This window comes from Saccopteryx bilineata, chromosome 7 (genome assembly GCF_036850765.1).
Source record: "Saccopteryx bilineata isolate mSacBil1 chromosome 7, mSacBil1_pri_phased_curated, whole genome shotgun sequence".
Classification (NCBI taxonomy): domain Eukaryota; kingdom Metazoa; phylum Chordata; class Mammalia; order Chiroptera; family Emballonuridae; genus Saccopteryx; species Saccopteryx bilineata.
Window position 1 is genome coordinate 53651219 of NC_089496.1, and position 18801 is coordinate 53670019.

Consider the following 18801-nt stretch of genomic DNA (forward strand, 5'->3'; position numbering starts at 1 on the left):
GCGTGCTCGATGCCAGGCACTGCTGAGCCCCCTGCGTGTGTCCTCTTCTTCTTCTACAAGCCCAGCCGGGTCGGACCCTCCCCCGAGCAGCTCGTGTCATTGGCTCAATGCCACGACGTGAGAGTCCGAGCCAGGGTTTGAACCCAAGTTCACAACTACTTTCCCACCGTGGTGGTAACCAAGGTTTGAGTTTCGCTCTAACAAATGTAAAACGTATTGATTTACGGACGACGTACGGAACGGTGGGTATGGCTAAGAACGACCAAAACCAGTTCACTGTTTGGTCAAAGGTCCGTCTTGTGGAAGGCACCGTGGGGGGAGAGCTTCGGGGCGTCTGCAGAGCTGACAACAGTCTCAGGTGTAATAAATCCCGTCCCAGCGAGATTGTCAGGCTGTGTCCTGAAACCACCCAAGGAGAATCGGGGTCACGTCACCCGCGTGCAGGTCAGAGAGGATGCCGGACGCAGGAGCTCGGGAACACGGCAGGTGCGTCCGAGAGCACCTGTCCCTCCATTGGAGGAGAGAGAGAGAATTCGGAGAGCAGAAACGGGGCTCCAGACGGCAGTGCAGGTGTCCGCAAGGGTTTAAGCCAGAAGCGTCTCCATACTTTTAGAGGAAACGCACGGCGAGCCAAGCCACAGACCCTTCAAGAACCGAGAACCGGTGGTGCGTGTAGTGACAGAGGGGTTCATCGCCCCAGTAAAACCCAGGTACACCCCTCAGCTAGGCGGGCGGCTCCACGTGGACCCCTTGCGTTCCGGAGAACACTTGGTTTTCACGTAGGGACATAGGGACAGTTTTTCTTACCCCCCCCCCCATCAAATCCAGTGCAGGCACAGAACAGGCTATACGGACATGACAGGACACGGCCCTCTCCCTGCCCTTGTCCCAGAGACACAAAGCGTCCCCGGGGTTCTGGCAGACACAGGAGGGACTGCTGCACGAGCCGCTCGTTCTGGGGAACACAGGGCAATGTGACCTCCGCCTCCGCCGGCATCGCACCATGGGGGCTGAACAACGGCAGGGTCACGGGGAAGGACGGCTCTCTGCGAGACCCGCGTCAGACAGGATGGACGCCCGGACTCTGACAGAAAGACGGACACGCAGCCCCGGGGGAGCGGGCACGGCCTCTGTGCTCTTTACGACCCGACAGCTTGGCCCCCGGTCCGTTTCTTTGCTCAGAACAACGGCCGTTTGGCCCAGCAGTGAATGACACCTCATGATTCTTGACCGCCGTCTTAGACACGCGACAGAGAACCGGGGTGGTCGGTCCTAAACGGCGCCCCGGAAATGAAGCATCTGTAATAACACCAGCGCGGTGATGCAGAGACAAAACACCTACAGCTTATTCACAAACAAACTGCCTTTCCGTTTATAAATTAATAGCCGATACATCAACTAGAGGGGTCTGTCATCTGCAGGGAGCAGAGAATTAAATTAAAAAAAAAAAACCCATCAGTTTAGATAATCCAATTGGAACTGTCTGTTCCCAGTTCATCAAAACCAGACAGAAACTGTTGGAGCAGCAAAGCCCCTTCTTGTAGGGACTCTCCCTACAACGAGGTCATCTGTAAGGTCGCCACAGAACATCTACCAAGCCGCTCCTGTTTGCCGGTCCTGCAATGCGGCCTTCGGAACGGAAGGAGGAAATAAAACCCAGTGCCTGTCCTCAGGGGCGTTCCCCACCTGACATCGCCCTCCCCGGTTAGCACAGATTAATTACCAAACCACGATCAGGAGCCCTGGACCCCAGCTCTGCCAAGGAGGGGGCGGGGGCCCATGCAAAGAGGCTGTTCTAGCTCCGTCCTAACGAACCAGAGGCTCGAGCGGGCAGGCCGGCCAAGGCACAGGTGTGGAAGAAGCCACACCTATACAGGTACTGGGGGACAGGGGGGGCAGCACCCACATCCCGGGCGAGGGACACGTGGCCAGTGAACGCGACGGATTTCATCGGCTTGGCCCCCAGGAGAGAAAACGACGGGAGTGCGCAAACACCTGGAACCCACGGCAGTTCTGAGCGAGCGGTCACCTCACCCAGGCTCGCTCAGTGTCCGCAAACGGGCTGCGCTTCTGTAAGATGCTGACAGACGGAGATGCCGGGTGAAGAAGGGCCTATGGGAACCGGCTGTGCTGTTTTTGGCGATGCGTCTGGAAGGCTAAAGTACCTTGAAAAACAAGCACGGGTGTAGGGTGTGTTCAGAACACTCTACGCAGGTGCGTGGGGCTGGAGCACGGGGTCTCCACACAACGAGGCCTCGGGGCGGCCCCTAGATCTCTTAATTAAAACATCCTGAGGTGGTCCTGCGGCCCGCTGCTGGCATTCCCTACCTTAAAGTGCCACCAAGGGGGTGGGACGGACCTGTCACCCGTGGGATGGATCCGTCCCCCAAAGGATGGCTTAGACACGGAGGGCGAGGTGAGGAGCCGAGACGAAGGGCAGGCGCCCTTCTCCGCAGGAGCGGACCGAGGCAGGGCGGGAGCTGTGGGCCAGAAACGCAGACCTGACCGTCCTCGGCGGGGAGGTGGCAAGTTAGCCCACGGACGTGGGCGAGGCGGCTGTCGAGTGTCGGAGACGTAGACGATGTCCAAGGAGGACGTCCACGAGAAGGAGAGCCCTCCCGGGAGAGAAAGGGTGGGACTCAGCAGAACCCTGTCAGACAGGCCGAGGGACGAGAGAGTTCCCAGAAGAAGGGTGAGCAACAGGGCCACGCGCCACAGGGACGTCCCATCAGGGGAGGCTGTGAAAGCGTGCGGGGGCGCTGGCCCCGGGGTGGCGCGGAGTCCTGTGAGGGAGGAAGCCCATTGGAGTGGTGGGGACAGCAGCAGGCCAAGGACACACGGGACATAAAGAAGAGACAGTGCGTGAAGGCTGGCTGGCTTTTTTTTTTACGGAGGCAGAGATAGACAGGGACAGACAGACATGAACGGAGAGAGATGAGAAGCATCAATCATTCGTTTTTCCTTGCGCATTGCGACTTCTTAGTTGTTCATTGATTGCTTTCTCATATGTGCCTTGACCGCGGGCCTTCAGCAGACCGAGTAACCCCTTGCTTGAGCCAGCGACCTTGGGTCCAAGCTGGTGAGCTTTTTGCTCAAACCAGATGAGCCCGCGCTCAAGCTGGCGACCTCCGGGTCTCGAACCTGGGTCTGAAGGCTGGCTCTTCACCCGGTCGTCTGGCTGTGACCCGGAGGGGTGTGAGGGTGGGGGTGGGGCTACTTTAAAAACTTGGTTTCTGCTTCAAAGAAAAAGGCTCGGGATCCTTTACCATCTGAGAGACAACCGTCAGGAGAGAGGAAATGGTGACAGACAGAGGAGGAAGAAGGGACAGTGGGACCAGACCAGCAGGGTCTCTGGGGGAGTCAGAAGGGAGGAGAGTGCTGAAGGGGGCAGGAAGGAGAATCAGCCTTGGAGAGAAGGAGTCTCGCCCCACCCCCAGGACAGGGAGCAGGAGAGGAGGGAGGGAGGGATGCAGCTACGTCTGCAGGTGGCAAGGGAGCGTGCCCAGGAGGTTAAGGAACTTCCTGTCCGGCGGCTTCTGTGTTCCCTGTTAAGCAGACAGGAAGCGGTGGGGTAGGCAGAGTGGTAAGATCCTGCAAACAGCTCTCAGGGGGACCAAGAGAGGGAAGTGGTCAGTCTGCCTGCAGTGCTGACGGGCCTGCATCTGCATGCATCGGGCTGCTGCTATCCTGGAACTACGGTACCATGTCCATGCCCTGTAGTAAGGGTCAGCTGCCTCGGGCGGGGCACAGGGCGGGGCACAGGGCGGGGCAGTGCTGACAGACTGAGCCTGGGCTGGGTTTTCCTTCCCGTGCAGGCTCAGCGGAACTAAGGAGCAAGGGAGACCCTGGGTAAGAAAAGGAAGAGAGTGAAGGCTGGTGGGTCTCCTGAGGAGGAGACTGAAATGACAGGTACAGACTGAACCTTGGAAGATTGAGAGACCCTGGTCAAAATGTTAGGAATTTAATGCTTTTTAGTAGAAGTGGTTCTGGATGATTTCCTCCCATCTGCCCATCCATCTACCCTTCCATTCTTCCATTCATTCTTCCATTCATTCATTCATCCATCCATCCATCCATCCACCCACCCACCCACCCATTCAACCATCCATCCATCCATCCATCCATCCATCCATCCATCCATCCATCCATCCATCCGGTTATCCATCCATCCACCCACCCACTCATCCATCCATCCACCCATCAGGCCATCCATCCATCCATCCATCCAGCCATCCATTCATCCATCCATTCATCATCCATCCATCCATCCATCCATCTATCCATCCATCTGGTTATCCATCCATCCACCCACCCACTCATCCATCCATCCATCCATCCATCCATCTGGCCATCCATCCGGCCATCCATTCATCTATCCATTCATCCACCATCCATCCATCCATCCATCCATCCATCTGGTTATCCATCCATCCACCCACCCACCCATCCACCCACCCATCCATCCATCCACCCACCCACCCACCCACTCATCCATCCATCCAACCAGTGTTTATTTAGCACCTAAATGGGAGGTCCTGCTGGCCGGGGAGGAAGCAAGGCCTAAGGAAAGGCAAGACACAAATAAAAGTCACCGGAGTTGAAATGACCAAGAAACAAGCTGTGGCACCACATGGGTCAACCAGAAGAAGACGGCCTTGCACTGGGGGCCAGGCTGATGTGGGACACACACAGCCACGCACAGGCTCTTATGGTCCAGGCCACCACATTAAGTCAGCCCCTCTCCCAGCAGGAAACAGGACTGTCCTCTGGGTGGCAGGTCTCCCACCTGGCCCTTCTCCTGCTCAGATGCATTAGGCTGGGAAGCCAATAAATCCCACTATGAGGAATCAATTCACTAATAAGCAAAACCCCAGGCTGGCTGAGTTGAGGCCATTTACCCATAGTTCTGATCATCAACAATGATGAATTTTCAAAACCCTGTCTCGAAGGTAGACCATATTATTATTATTATCATTATTACTATCCTGCTTACTCGTTTATGATACACAAATATATGCATGCATACACACACACATTTATTATGTTGACCAGCTTGTCTGTAGCATTCATCCATTTTTCTTTCTCTTGTCGATCTGTGATCATTCGTGGGGAGTTGGGACCAGTCACCCTTTTTTTTTTTTTTTTTTTTTTTTTTGCATTTTCTGAAGCTGGAAACAGGGAGAGACAGTCAGACAGACTCCCGCATGCGCCCGACCGGGATCCACCCGGCACGCCCACCATGGGGCGATGCTCTGCCCACCAGGGGGCGATGCTCTGCCCATCCTGGGCGTCGCCATGTTGCGACCAGAGCCACTCTAGTGCCTGAGGCAGAGGCCACAGAGCCATCCCCAGTGCCCGGGCCATCTTTGCTCCAATGGAGCCTTGGCTGCGGGAGGGGAAGAGAGAGACAGAGAGGAAGGCGCGGCGGAGGGGTGGAGAAGCAAATGGGCGCTTCTCCTGTGTGCCCTGGCCGGGAATCAAACCCGGGTCCTCTGCAAGCTAGGCTGACGCTCTACCGCTGAGCCAACCGGCCAGGGCCCAGTCACCCTTTGTAACCCCGTGTGGCCACATTCGTTTCTCACGTGTCCTTCAGCCTTGGCGGCGACGGCTTTATCCATGAAGAAGTTTCTATTTTTATGCAGCCAAACTGACCGCCTTTGTGGTCACCTCTCGCACGTGAGCCGTCCTCGCACTGTGTGATAAGCGTGTTCCTGTGTCGTTTGAAGGCTGACAGCTTCACCGCTTCCGTGACATCTGGAACTTGAACCCAGCCCCCACCGTGGTCACCTCGACACCACTGAGTAGATGGGCTACGCTCTCTACCCAAGGACCTGAAATCCACTCCCTGCCCTGCCTTTTCTTCTTTCGACTTGTTCAAACACCATGGAGGTCAACGTTGTAACGACCCGCGGGTCATGGGCCTTCCAGCCTCGCGGAGGAAGGACCCACGCGGAGCTGTCACGTGGTTTTCTCATCAGACACCGCCCGGCCTCCTGCGGGAGCTGAGCTCGCCCGCTCCGCACTGTGTCACCCGCTGGACTCAAGACAAACCCTGCTGTGCTTGGCGGGAATCCACACCGCTTGGTAGAAGCAGCCCAGAGCAATGCCAAGCACAGGACCGCTCAGCCACGTGGGGTTCTCGGCGGAGCTCATGCTTCCCGACGGGCCCGCCCAGGGCAGGTCTGCCCGACATCAGACAGGCTGCAGACACCACCCTGAGCCTCGTCTGCGGTGGAGCAAGGTCACTGGCAACGCCTGCCCTTGTTGTTGTTTGACCTTCACAGTCCTTTCCTCTGCATCAGGAGCAGATGGTGGACCAGGGGTCCCCAAACTTTTTACACAGGGGGCCAGTTCACTGTCCCTCAGACCGTTGGAGGGCCGGACTATAAAAAAACTATGCACACTGCACATATCTTATTTTAAAGTAGAAAAACAAAATGGGAACAAATACAATATTTAAAATAAAGAACAAGTACATTTAAATAAACAAACTGACCAGTATTTCAATGGGAACTATGCTCCTCTCACTGACCACCAATGAAAGAGGTGCCCCTTCTGGAAGTGCGGCGGGGGCCGGGTAAATGGCCTCAGGGGGCCGCATGCAGCCCGCGGGCCGTAGTTTGGGGACCTCTACCGTGGACCCTCCGTGAAGACGTGTGCGAGGGCTTGGGAGGGCTCAGAGCCCTGTGTCCGAGCAGCGACAGGCCCGGTGCACAGGCAGCCAGCCGACAGGCCTCGGTCTGTGACCGGAGAAGAGCTCTCTGTCTGGGAGTCCACAGCGGTGGGTTCCTACCTGTCCCCAGGGGGGGAGCCCCACTGCCCGTCCTCACGGCCCTTCCAGGACGTGACTGTCCCTGGCCAGCAGTGAGGACCCTGGAGTCACTGGCTTCGCTCAGAGGAGTGAACCTGAGTGTGACTGGGCACTCAGCACCTGCCCAAGACACACCCTCTGACCCGCAGGTGAGAGAGCCCACACCGGACGTGCCCCGGGGAAGGGATTCTTCTAGGTGGTGTTGGCAAGCGGGGGTCCAGCTTTAGTTCTTGGCCCTACCTTTGCTGAGCTAAGGGTCCGTGTTACAGGGGCAACGGCCCAATCCCCACACCGAGCACCGTCGTGTCTCTCTCACAGCAGCCAGGGGCCGAGGACACCGCCCGCCCAGCATGTCTCCTGTCCGAGGGGCTCCCCCCTGGCCACAGCACGACCAACATAGGTGTCTAGTGGCCTGAGCTCCTTTGTCCGCTCTGTGGCTTTCTCTGCCTTAAAAACCTGTTTTTCTTTGTATTTTAACACTGTAAGCTCCCTGAAGTCACTTTTCGAAGTAGAGCCGATGTAAATACCAGACACGGAGGGACTAGAACTGTTGTGAACTGGTTTGTTCGCCACCGTAGTCTCAGCACCTCTAACGCCTGGCCTGTAGCTTGTGGTCAATCCCTGTGTGGAACAGGGACGTAGCAGATACACGGTAAGAGAAACATCCTTGTGCAAACACGCACACACATGCGTACTAAATACACAGTAAGAGAAACATCCTTGTGCATACACGCGCACACACGCGTACTGGATACACGGTAAGGGAAACATCCTCGTGCACACACGCGCACACACACGTACTGGATACACGGTAAGGGGAACACCCTCGTGCGTGCACAGACGCGTACTGGACACACAGTAAGGGGAACATCCTCGTGCATACACACGCACACACGCGTACTGGATACACGGTAAGGGAAACATCCTCGTGCACACACGCGCACACACACGTACTGGATACACGGTAAGGGGAACACCCTCGTGCGTGCACAGACGCGTACTGGACACACAGTAAGGGGAACATCCTCGTGCATACACACGCACACACGCGTACTGGATACACGGTAAGGGAAACACCCTCGTATGTACACGCGCACACGCGCATACTGGATACACGGTAAGGGAAACATCCCTGTGCACACAAGCGCACACACATGTACTGGATACATGGTAAGGGAAACATCCTCGTGCACACACGCGTACTGGATACACGGTAAGGGAAACACCCTCGTGCGTACACGCGCACACACGCGTGCTGGATGCACGGTAAGGGAAACATCCCTGTGCGTACACGTGCACACACACGGAGGAACTACCGCTGTGCTGGGTGCCGACACGCGTCTTTACGCTGACACGCGTCTCTACAGCAGGAGCCCAGAGGCAGAGCGAGCCCTGGTGTGCGAGTCCCCGGTACATCCACACTGCAGGTCGCCACGTGCCCACACCTCTCCGACACAGCTGTTGCTCTCCAGGGACCCGGACGTTGGCTGGGTCAGCAGAGGAACCTTCAGGTCATTATGGACGATGTGATGAGGATGAGGGACAGAGAGCTGTGCAGACACCCGGAGGACGCAGGGGGACAGGGAGGGAGTGGGGCGGGGGCGGGGGCATGGGGGTCATTCTCCTGAAAGCATGGTGGCCATGGTGAGCCCAAGGACAACGGAGACCCTCAGGCAGGGGGCACAGAGCTAGGCAGAGCAGGCTGTGGCTGGGCCCCAGGCAGGGGCAGGAGGGGAGAGGTGAACAGAGGGGTGGAGCCTGGCACCCCCCCACCCCCACCCCAGAGGAACCAGGAATCTACCATCTCCACAACAGGGAGCTTTCCAGTGGGTTTAACTGGGCAGTGGCCTGCTGAGATCTGTACCCTGGGCGGGTCACCCTAGTGGCTGGGTGGGACCTGGCCTGGGGGTGGGACAAGGCCCCGGCCAGCCAGCAGAGCAGGTAGCTCAGGTGAGGGTTGGCAGAGCCTGTGGTTACAGAAACGGAGACATGCAGAGGAGAAATATTTTAGAGGGAACCGTGTCCTTGAATCCTGTATTTCATAGTTACCAGCATCCACACCTCACAATCACGAGTATCCTCAGATAAGGTCTAAGGGCCCTGGTGCTGTAACTTTTCCCTTTATTGCCTATGATGGTGTGTGTCATCCCCAGTGTTTTCATGCCAATTTTTAGTGCAAAAAAAGTATCAAGCCTGACCAGGTGGTGGCGCAGTGAATAGAGCGTCGGACTGGGATGCGGAGGACCCAGGTTCAAGACCCCGAGGTCGCCAGCTTGAGCGCGGGCTCATCTGGTTTGAGCAAAGCTCACCAGCTTGGACCCAAGGTCGCTGGCTCCAGCAAGGGGTTACTCGGTCTGCTGAAGGCCCGCGGTCAAGGCACATATGAGAAAGCAATCAATGAACAACTAAGGCGTTGCAACAAAAAAATGATGATTGATGTTTCTCATTTCTCTCCGTTCCTGTCTGTCTGTCCCTGTCTATCCCTCTCTCTTGACTCTGTAAAAAAAAACCCCAACAAAACAAAACAAAACATGGCCCCTGCTGAGCTGACCTCCAGGGGCACCGGGCTTGTTCAGAAAGCACACGTTAGCAACAGTTAAAAACATATTTGTAAGGCTTATTGAATCTCATCACAGTGATGGGAAGGACTTTAGGGTCAACAGAGACTTTCCCAAATGCCTACACCTAAATTAAGAGGAAAAAAAGTCACCTTTCCAATATATTTTAGAATCCGACACTGACTATAAAAACAGTACTTCCAGAATAACACACTCTCCCTCCAGCACCTTCCCAAATACTCCTCCCCGTCTGTGTTTCCTCCCCTCCAGAGTGAGGACACCACGGCCCCTTGGAGCCACAGCCGTCCCCTCCCCACCGGTGCCGACACGAGACCGACCGCGGTACCTTGTGCACGATGAGCTCATGAGTGCCGTCCGGGAGGGTCCGCCCATCCTCCTGCATCAGGGGGACGAACGAGAATCCAAACAGCTTCTTCTCTCCTTTCTCCTTCGCTGTGGGGGTGGGAGGGGGCGGGAGAGAGAAAAGAAGACTTACTCACGCATTCGAGCACCTGCTCACACGGCTCCGTCCGGAGACCTAGGCTGTCGGGAAGCGTGACCCGCGCTCACCGGCTCCCGTTATCACGATGGAGCTCTGCCGCTGGGAGCCGCCTTCCAGCTCCACGTCCCTGCCCCTCCCTCAGCGTCCCGTTCCTCACGGGACGCCGTCTCTGAAGTCATGTGTATTAGTGTGTGTGTGCATGCGTGTGTGTGCGTGTGTGGTTGTGTGCGTGCGTGCGTGTGTGGTGTGGTTCTGTGTGTGCGTGTGCGTGCATGGTTGTGTGTGTGTGCGTGTGTGGTTGTGTGTGTGCATGTGTGGTTGTGTGCGTGCGTGTGTGGTTGTGTGTGTGTCCTGCCCGTGTCTTCTCACGCCCCACCCTCCACCTCCGGACAGAAGCTCCCCTGAGGGCAGGATTCTTGTCTGTTCTCGTTTCTTCTAAGCTGGGCGCCTCAGAGAACCCCAGGAACACAGTTGTTTCTCAGTAAATACAGGTGAATGGACGCATGTGCAAGCAACGGGAAGTGAAGTGCTTTGCGCCCCCGGGCCCTCCAATTTACTCTCCCCCCTCCGCTCCCAACGTCCCATTTTTATGGCCCGGCGATCTAGCCACTTCCTTGCAAACACTGCCACCCTGCTCCCCACACATCGTCACAACACTGCAACCCGGTGGCTCCCAACTTGCGGCTCATTCTCCCGCCTGTGCCCGACCCCCCCTCCCCGCTTTAATGAACGCACCCCGATGGCCAAGGGGCCCTGCGCTGGGCATGCGCTCTGCGTTCACCTCCGCGGCTCACTCTCCCTGTTTCCAGACAACTGGCTCCTTCGTTCCTCTCCTCTCAAGCCTCCAGCACCGGCACCTTTCCTCACTCTCAGCTGATGGACGGGGAGCTCCTACACACCCCAACATCCACCCATCCACCCACCTGGACCCGGGCCCTCCCCTGCTCTGCCTGGAGCGGCCCTACCTAAGGCCCGTTCTCATCCTTGGGCCCTGAACACCACGCCCCTTCCCAGCCCGGGGACGGGGCTGCCATGCCTGCCCCGTCTTCTCCCACCTCACCCGTGTTTCTCTATTTACTGAGCCGTTTCCACCAAACCAACATGCTCTACACGCTCCACCTAAAATAGAAAACCCTCCTGTGCCCCAGCGCCCCACCACAGGTAGGGACACCCCCGTTTCCCTGCCCCCCTCTTCACAGCCAAGTCTCCCAAGAGACCTGTCCACACCCACTGCCTGCCTTTCCATCCGTCCGTCCGTCCTTCGCGGCCCTGGACCCACTCCAGCAGCACCTCCCACACTGCAGACGCACGGACACCACGCGTCGGGTTCAGGAACTTCCACGAGGCCAGACTGTGCGATAATTCCCCGTCTCCATCTTACTTATCACCGGACACGTCTGATCAACCCCCTCTTGGAAAAAACACTCTTCTTCCAGCCTCCTGATTCTCCTCCAACCTCCCCGGCTCTTCCTCCCGAATCTCGGTGGTGGCTCCCTACCCTCCTCCCCAGACCGACACACAGAGGTCACCCTGGGACTTTCTTCTGCTCTCTACACTGACTACCTAGAGATCCCACCCGGCCTCACGGCTGTGAAAACCATCCATTCATCGGCGAGGCGTTGGAGCTGGCTGGCCGGCTCCCCGGGCTAACAGCCTGTCGTCTTTCTCCGAGTTCAGTGGCATCGCGTCGGTAGCTTGAAGCCGGCCACAGTGGGAGTGTGTACCCCACGGCAATCGGCAAACTCTGTAGCTCAGGGCCCCCCCACACGCCGAGCGGCAGTGATTAAATATTAACCACACACCACTGAACTGTATCGTCTCACTGTCAAGTTGCAGGCTCCAGCTTGGAACGCATTCAGCTGTGTATTTGACAACTTGCGTGTCTAATAGACTCCTCACACAGACTTAACACGTCTAAAAGGGAACATTTGAATTCTGCTATCCTAACGGATTCCTGCTGTTGTTTTTCCCACTTCAGCAAACAACCACTTCATTCTCAGCCACAACCTTGGGCGGGTGGGGAGGGGTCCCCCTTGATTTTCTCCTTCTTTCCTATGCAACCTGTCAATAAGTCTGCAAAAAAAAAATAAAATAAAACAACCACCCCACGACCACCCTAAAGCAAACCACTTCCGTCCCTTAGTTGGAGGACGGCGAAGGCCTCCTGAGTGTCCCTTTTGTTACCTCCTGGCCCAGCTACAAGCTCTGTCCACACGGCAGCCAGCCCTCCCTGCGGGCTGAAGTCTCGCATGGCTCTCCTCACTCCACGTCTAAAATCCAAAGTCCCACCCGGGACCCAGAAGACAACAGGGGTCCAGCTCACTTCCACACCCTCACTGGCTCGTTCTGGCCTCCCCGCTGTTCCCCGAAATGCCAGGTGTGCTCCAGCCTCGCCGGTCGGCACCCTGCTCTCTGCCTGGAAAACGCCCGAGCCCACAGCCAGGGGCTCGCACCTTCCCTCCCTGTAGGCTGCTCAGGGGCACGTCTCCTCATCAGAGAGGTCTCTCCTGGCGGCCGTGTTTGAGACGGAAGCACAGCCCCCTGACCCCCGGGCACCCAAGCCCAGTGCAGTCTCCTCTCCTCCTCAGGACCCGGCGGACGGGCTGTGTAGATCTGCTCACACCTGTCGTCTGCCTGTCCCTTCAGAACGAAAGCTCTAGGAGGGGAGGCTGTGTTCAAGGATGTGTTCCAGAATGAAACTTCTTAAAGAAATTAACATATGTACGCACAGAAATATTTGGATGTTCCTGTGATCAAATGATTACACTGATTGTTTGTAGTTCATGGGATTGGGGATTTTTTTTTATGAACATGAAACAAAACACAAGCCCAGGAACACGTTGGAAGGACCAGGTCAAAAGGGCAGCGACCTAGCAGTTCTGACTAAACGTAGCCTTTATTCCACTCTCCAAGTTGTGAGCTCGCAAATTTTTTCTCCAAGTGCTCTTTCTCCCTTTGCTCCGTGTCACCGTTCCTTTCCTTCATCTTCCTCTTACCTTAAAAGCTCAAAGCTTTAGAGGCCCCACTGAGAATTTACAACAACACAGGGTGGGGGGGAGGCACTGTCTGGAATGATGGAAAGTCCCTTGTGCTCCCCGCTTCCGGTCCTACCCAGGGGACCCTGCTGCGGGTCACCCCAACATTCGGAAACATCCACAAAAAGCACGATTTGCAGAGCCCCCCGAGCCAATCCTGGAACGTGAGATCATCCCAGGAACAGACAAAGCCCTTCTCTCCCCGAGTTTCAGGCGAATAACACAGCACTCAGGCGATGCCATGCCTGCCTGCATTCCTTCCGGCCTGGGCGGGAGCCCGCTGCTCTGCTCGTGTCCAGCAAACGCACTTCAGTGACACGGGGAACACCAGGGGACCCCCAGACTGGGGGCTGCTGGGGGCAGAGTGGGGACTGGGGAAGGTAGTCATGCGTGCAAAAGAGTTAAACTGGAGACGGCAAGAAGTGGCCGTTTCACGGATAGCAATGTTGACACAGACGCATCCTGGGCCATCTCTGCGTCTTGGATTTCTCAGATCTGTAGAACGAGGCCAAGAACTTCCCATCACCGCTCAGACCCACCTGTAAGGGATCTAACTGGAGTCTCACCTGGATACTGAGAGAGGCCGCCTGGGATGCAGCGACATGCAACTCTGAGCCGATCAGAGGCCTTCCTAGTGACACCGCACACCCAGAAAGCCCTGGTGGGTCCAGCTGAGGCTGGATGAGCTGTGGGAAGGAGAGCTACCCTGATGGGTGGACACTGGGTCAGGACTGCCTGCGACACCCGAGCCAGTCACACGGGTTCTGTCTACTGGTTCTAGGCTCTGAAAAGTGACGGACTGATTTCAGTGAAAGTGATCAATGTAAGGAGAGAGTTGTAGATTTCCACAGGTATTCTTTCTGCTTTGTGTTTCCACGGGAGTTATTGTTTCTTTGTGAAGAAGGGGGCCTGCTCCTCTCTCTGGACTCGGCCAGCCCTCAGTGGCCCCTCCGGGAGCTCTCGGGTCAATCACCCCTGGTCCTCACATCAGCCCACCCCGGATCCCAGCCCGGTCAGCAGACCACCCGGCCCGACCGACAGAGCCGGCCCTCAGTGGCCCCTCCGGGAGCTCTCGGGTCAATCAACCCTGGTCCTCACATCAGCCCACCCCGGATCCCACCCCGGATCCCAGACTGGTCAGCAGACCACCCAGCCCGACCGACAGAGCCGGCCCCCCAGAAGCACTCACTGGAACAGTGCCGGAACTCAAAGCGGAGGTGGGCCCCCCTGAACTTGTCCACGGGGATGGGGAGTTTCAGCAGCTCGGCCCAGCGGGGGCTGTTGTTGTGGTAGAGGACGAAGGAGTGGTACTCACTGGCTGGGGGCTCCCCGGAGCCGAAGGAGACAGCGTCCTGCCGGAGAAGACGGAGCCGTTGAGACGTGGTTGTGGGAACAGCTTACCCGAGCAGCCGCCTGGCCCAGGCTGCCTGCTCCCCAGACGGCAGTCGTTTCGGGGGGCTTGAGTCCCAGGGCTGCCTCTGCGGGCGGGCCGGGTTTCCTTCCCACGAGGGTCGCCCTGGGCGCCCCCCCCCCCTGCCAAAGGCGGACCCCGGGGACGGGGTGAGATGCGCCATTGCACGCCCAATGTCAAGTTCAGCTGCGCGGCAAGGTTCTCCCCGGGAAACTCCCTCCGCCCGCGGCTCGCACAGACAACATCTTTCACCTGCCCCGTGACTCGGGCCCCAAGCTTCACGCCTTATTTTGGTCAAAATGAAAATACCTAGGATGACAGGTGTGATTTTTGTTTTGTTTAGTTTGGCGTATTTCTTTTTATCCATTGCCAAGAGAAGGAAGGCATTTATCTCCAGAACCAGGACAGATGAAAGGGGGAGGGGGAATACATATATATATATATATATATATACACACACACACACACATATATATACACACACACACACACACACACATATATATATATATATATGAAATGACATAAAAAATATTGGACTTGCAGAAGAACTGTGACGAGGAAACTGTTAACACAAGGAATTAAACAATGAAACTGGGGAAAGCCTATTTGCTTTTCGACTTGCCTTTCTGAAAGACAGTTTAGTGATTTAAAAATAAAAATACTCGGGGGGGGGGGTAGAGGAGAAAGAGTGGAACTACTGAAAATCAGGAGTGAACTGATCTCACAACGGAGGAGCCCAAACCGAGGGCAAGGGACAGTCTCGGCGATAGCGATCGCACCTTCAAGGTCTGGCCGCTGCCTTCCACGATGAGCATCGTCACCTCCACGTTCCTGGCCACACTCTTGCCTCCTTTCTCGAACTCCCCCCTTTCGATCGTGATGTATAAGTCGTTCCTCATCTCACCTGGCAGAGAGGAAAACAGAAGCCCTGTTACAGGTCCTGGGAAGCGTCACAGAGGGCTCTACTGCAAGGGGGGAAAGTTCAGTTCACAGAGCACAGCGTTCTATCTAGCAGACACCTGAACGTGGAATCCATTCCATTTCTGCTTTAACAGAGAGGGTCCCCACCCTCCCCGCCAGCATCCGGGGAAAGGCCGGCCTCGGCTCCGCTGCACGGGCGGCAGGGAGAGGTACCGTCGGAGGTAACCGCGGACGCCGGGGTCGGGCGGAAAGGCGTTGTCAAATTCCACCGTTTTTCAGGATTTCCCTCCCGTATTCCATTTATGGGGCACGAGGACCAGATGCCAGCCTGGCAGGGTGGCTCACGGGAAGCGGATGGATCCTTCCCCGGGCCAGCCCTCAGAGGAGAGGAAATAGCTGCACGGAATAAAATGACGGGGCCTGCGGAGGGGACCGTCACCATCTAAGCCTTTTCCAAAACTCCTGGACAAAGTGGCCTCGGCGCTGGGGGAGCCCGGTGAGGGCTCCAGGATCACAGACGCAGGACAGCTCAGCCACACAGACACACCTGCCGAGTGTGTCTCGTCATCCAGCTATAACACCAACGACAGAGACCCCAGATTCAGACGGAAAACCGGTCCCACGCACACCTATAGCCAGCTGTTCTTTCTTTTCCTCTGCTGGTTCTGCGTAAAAACTTGAATGCTTTTGCATAGCGCCCCTTTCTTCTTACTGCAGGACCGAGGGGAACCCCGACAGGACCGGGCAGCCCCAGACAGGCTCCCTGACGCCTGCTCCCGCCTCTCCGGCGACAGCGGGCACACGGGGTGAGAGGTGTGCGCGGGGGGCCTGATGCAGGCACGCCAAAACGCTCCTTGGGAAGTTCTGGAAGCTAAATGGCGGCGAGGTTGGCAAGGCTGGGTTTACTTTTCACTTAGCACCGCTTTCAAAAGCACCTCTCTCTCCTCCGCCAGTAGGAGAGCAAATCACTGGCCGCAGCAATCAGTGCATAAGTATACACACACCGCTGGGAGGTTCACAGAGCTTCCTGCCCCGCTGCGCGCAGGAAACACTCGAGCTTTCTGAACCACGGGGGATGCCAGCGCCCCTGATCACCTTCCTCCACCACCACCACCGCCAGCTCCGTGTGACGTCATCCTTCACGCCTGCCCCGGGCTGACCAGGACACAGAGGGGGGTCATCAAACAGAAAATCTGAGCTAAGTCCTAAGCAGAAGGGAATCTTTCTTTTCTCACTGATTTAATTTTTATTAAACTTACCGGGCAACATTGGTTCATCACATTATATAAATTTCAGCTGTACAGCTTTATACTGTGGCGTGTGTATAGCTCTGTGCACTCACTACCCAACGGCTAGTCGGCTTTGGTCTCCGTGTAGGTGACCCCGTTTGGCCCCTTGGTCCCTCTCCCTACCCGCTTCCTACGGGTCAGCACCATCCGGTGGTCTCTGCCTGTGAGCTTCTCTGTTGCTTCTTGTTTTATCTCCTGGATAGCAGTGAAATCACACGGTTCTTGTCCTTTCCCATCTGCCTTGTTTCAGTTAGCGTGGTGCTCTCAAGGTCCAGCGCCCCTGTCACAAGTGGCACTGTTCCCTCAAAAAGCAATGAAATCTTAACCACCCTTTACGAAGAGCATGTCACACTCAGCGGCAACCATGGCTGCAGTGACCTCCGTCTCACCGTTTCCCGGTAACGCCCCCGCGACTCACACAGATCAGCGCGGGAAGGCCGTGAACTCGGAATCCCAGAAAAAGGCACCAGAGCTCAGCACACTTAAAATCATACTTGAATGCTTTGAAAGGTTTTTGTTTCTAATCATCTCCACTTTCTTTCTTTCTTTTTTTTTTTTTTTACAAATTCTGTAAATTTTTACAAGTTTCCTAGACTTTTTTTTTTTATAACCCAGCTCATTTCATTACCACGTACTCTGATTGCGACACCCATGCTTTTCAATGCTATTTATCGGAACAGTTTCACTGTAACACGAAAAGTCGACTCACGGACTTTCTCCTCCGAATCAACCCGTTTCAACTGGTCTGCACACATGTTGTCTCCACAACACGTCTGAAAGGAAATTCTTGACAACTGTTTTCCCCACTAAGAGATTTGCCAGGTAGAGGAACACTCCAATCAAGGGAACTTGAGAGCAAACGACGTTAGTTAACAAAAGCAACATTCCTCCGCTTCCGACAGAGAACAGGAGGACAGAGAGAGCAGGAAACGTCCTTCCGCTGAGTCACGGAAAGGAATGGCCACAAGGTGCTTAACCTCGGGAAAGTCTCATCATGAGTACTCCGCCTGCCCAGACCACAGGGGGTTTAACCGACCAATGGCAGGAGGGCTGTGTCTGGGGAGAGGGGCGTCCACCTTCATCTGCCGTGAGGACAGGGCAACTCTGATTTCAGCCAAGGCCAGGGAGGTGGGGGAGCTGTGCGAGGCCACCGTGTCCCCGCCCGTGGCCTGGGCCCCCGAGGAGAGATGGAGGTCAGGGACAGTCACACACAGCCGGTGCCACTGAGTCCTTTCCCCATGGATACACTCAGCAAATACATTGTGCGCACCTACTATGTGCCACACACATCATTCTAGCCCCGGCAGGTTCAGCAGAGAACCGAGCAACGCCCCCTCCCCTCCGAGCTGATTCTAGCAGGGGAGGTCTCGAGTCAAGAAGGAAAGCGGACGTGTGTTAAATAATGACGTGTATGTGGAGATGAGCAAGGCGGGAGGGGGGGACTGGGGTGCCCAGTGGGGGCAGGGGGGGCTACGAGGGAGAAGACCTCACTAGGAAGACCAGAAGACGTCTAGACCTCACTAGAAGACCTCACTACATCAGCTACGCGACGTTCTGACACAGGAGCCCACTAGAAGAGCATCAGCCTCCTGAAGCCTGCTCAGCGTGTCCCTCAGTGGGTCCTTCTGCCTCTTCTGAACTCAGAAGAGGTTCCGAGCTCAGTAAGCACAGAGGACCCAGGGTCAAAGGAAACTGGAGTAAGGAGACCGGGGTCCCAGGCTCTCTCTGCTGCTGTCGACTCGGGGACATCATTCTAGACAGGGTGATCATGTTATGATGTAACATGGGGCTGGGGTCAGGTAGAGGATGGAACCCCCTTTCTCTCCTGCAGGCCTTTCAGACTCAGATAAGGTTTCTCTGAGAGGAGAACACGGGGCACAAAGAACCCGGCCCCTGGAAGGTGGGCGCTCCAACCCTGGGCGTGCTGCAGCTCACTCAGCTCCAGTGCTGCCAGGCACGGCGTCTCGCCACAATGTGCTGAAGGCTAGAGTGAGTGCTGATTAAAATCAATAGCGCAGGTGGGCTCTGCAGGAACCCTGTAAGCCCACATGGTGTCAGAGAGGCAGCCTGGGTAACCAAGAGGGAAACCACAGGGTGTGAAACGGACTCCTCGTGCCCGCGAGACGCTATCCTCCCCGCAATGTTGATCGACACCTTGCGCCTCTCACACTCACACTCTGTGAATCTGATGTGTGTGATACTCTCTGTTCAGCAGGCCCCGGGCTGGGAAGCCTCGATGCCTGTGAAGACAAGATAAACGTAAGGCCACCA

At 56.3% G+C, this 18801-nt stretch overlaps 1 protein-coding gene across 4 annotated transcripts in view; it reads right to left on the bottom strand.

The window, feature by feature from the left end:
- DOCK4 (dedicator of cytokinesis 4) overlaps nt 1-18801 on the bottom strand; it is a 348503-nt gene that overhangs the window by 122913 nt on the left and 206789 nt on the right. For all 4 annotated transcript variants that reach the window (XM_066238295.1, XM_066238296.1, XM_066238297.1 and 1 more), the window contains exons 14-16: nt 15100-15224; nt 14096-14258; nt 9716-9822 (exon numbers count right to left, since the gene is read on the bottom strand). In XM_066238295.1, coding sequence (XP_066094392.1) covers nt 9716-9822; nt 14096-14258; nt 15100-15224 — 395 coding nt within the window. The remainder of the gene's footprint in view (nt 1-9715; nt 9823-14095; nt 14259-15099; nt 15225-18801) is intronic.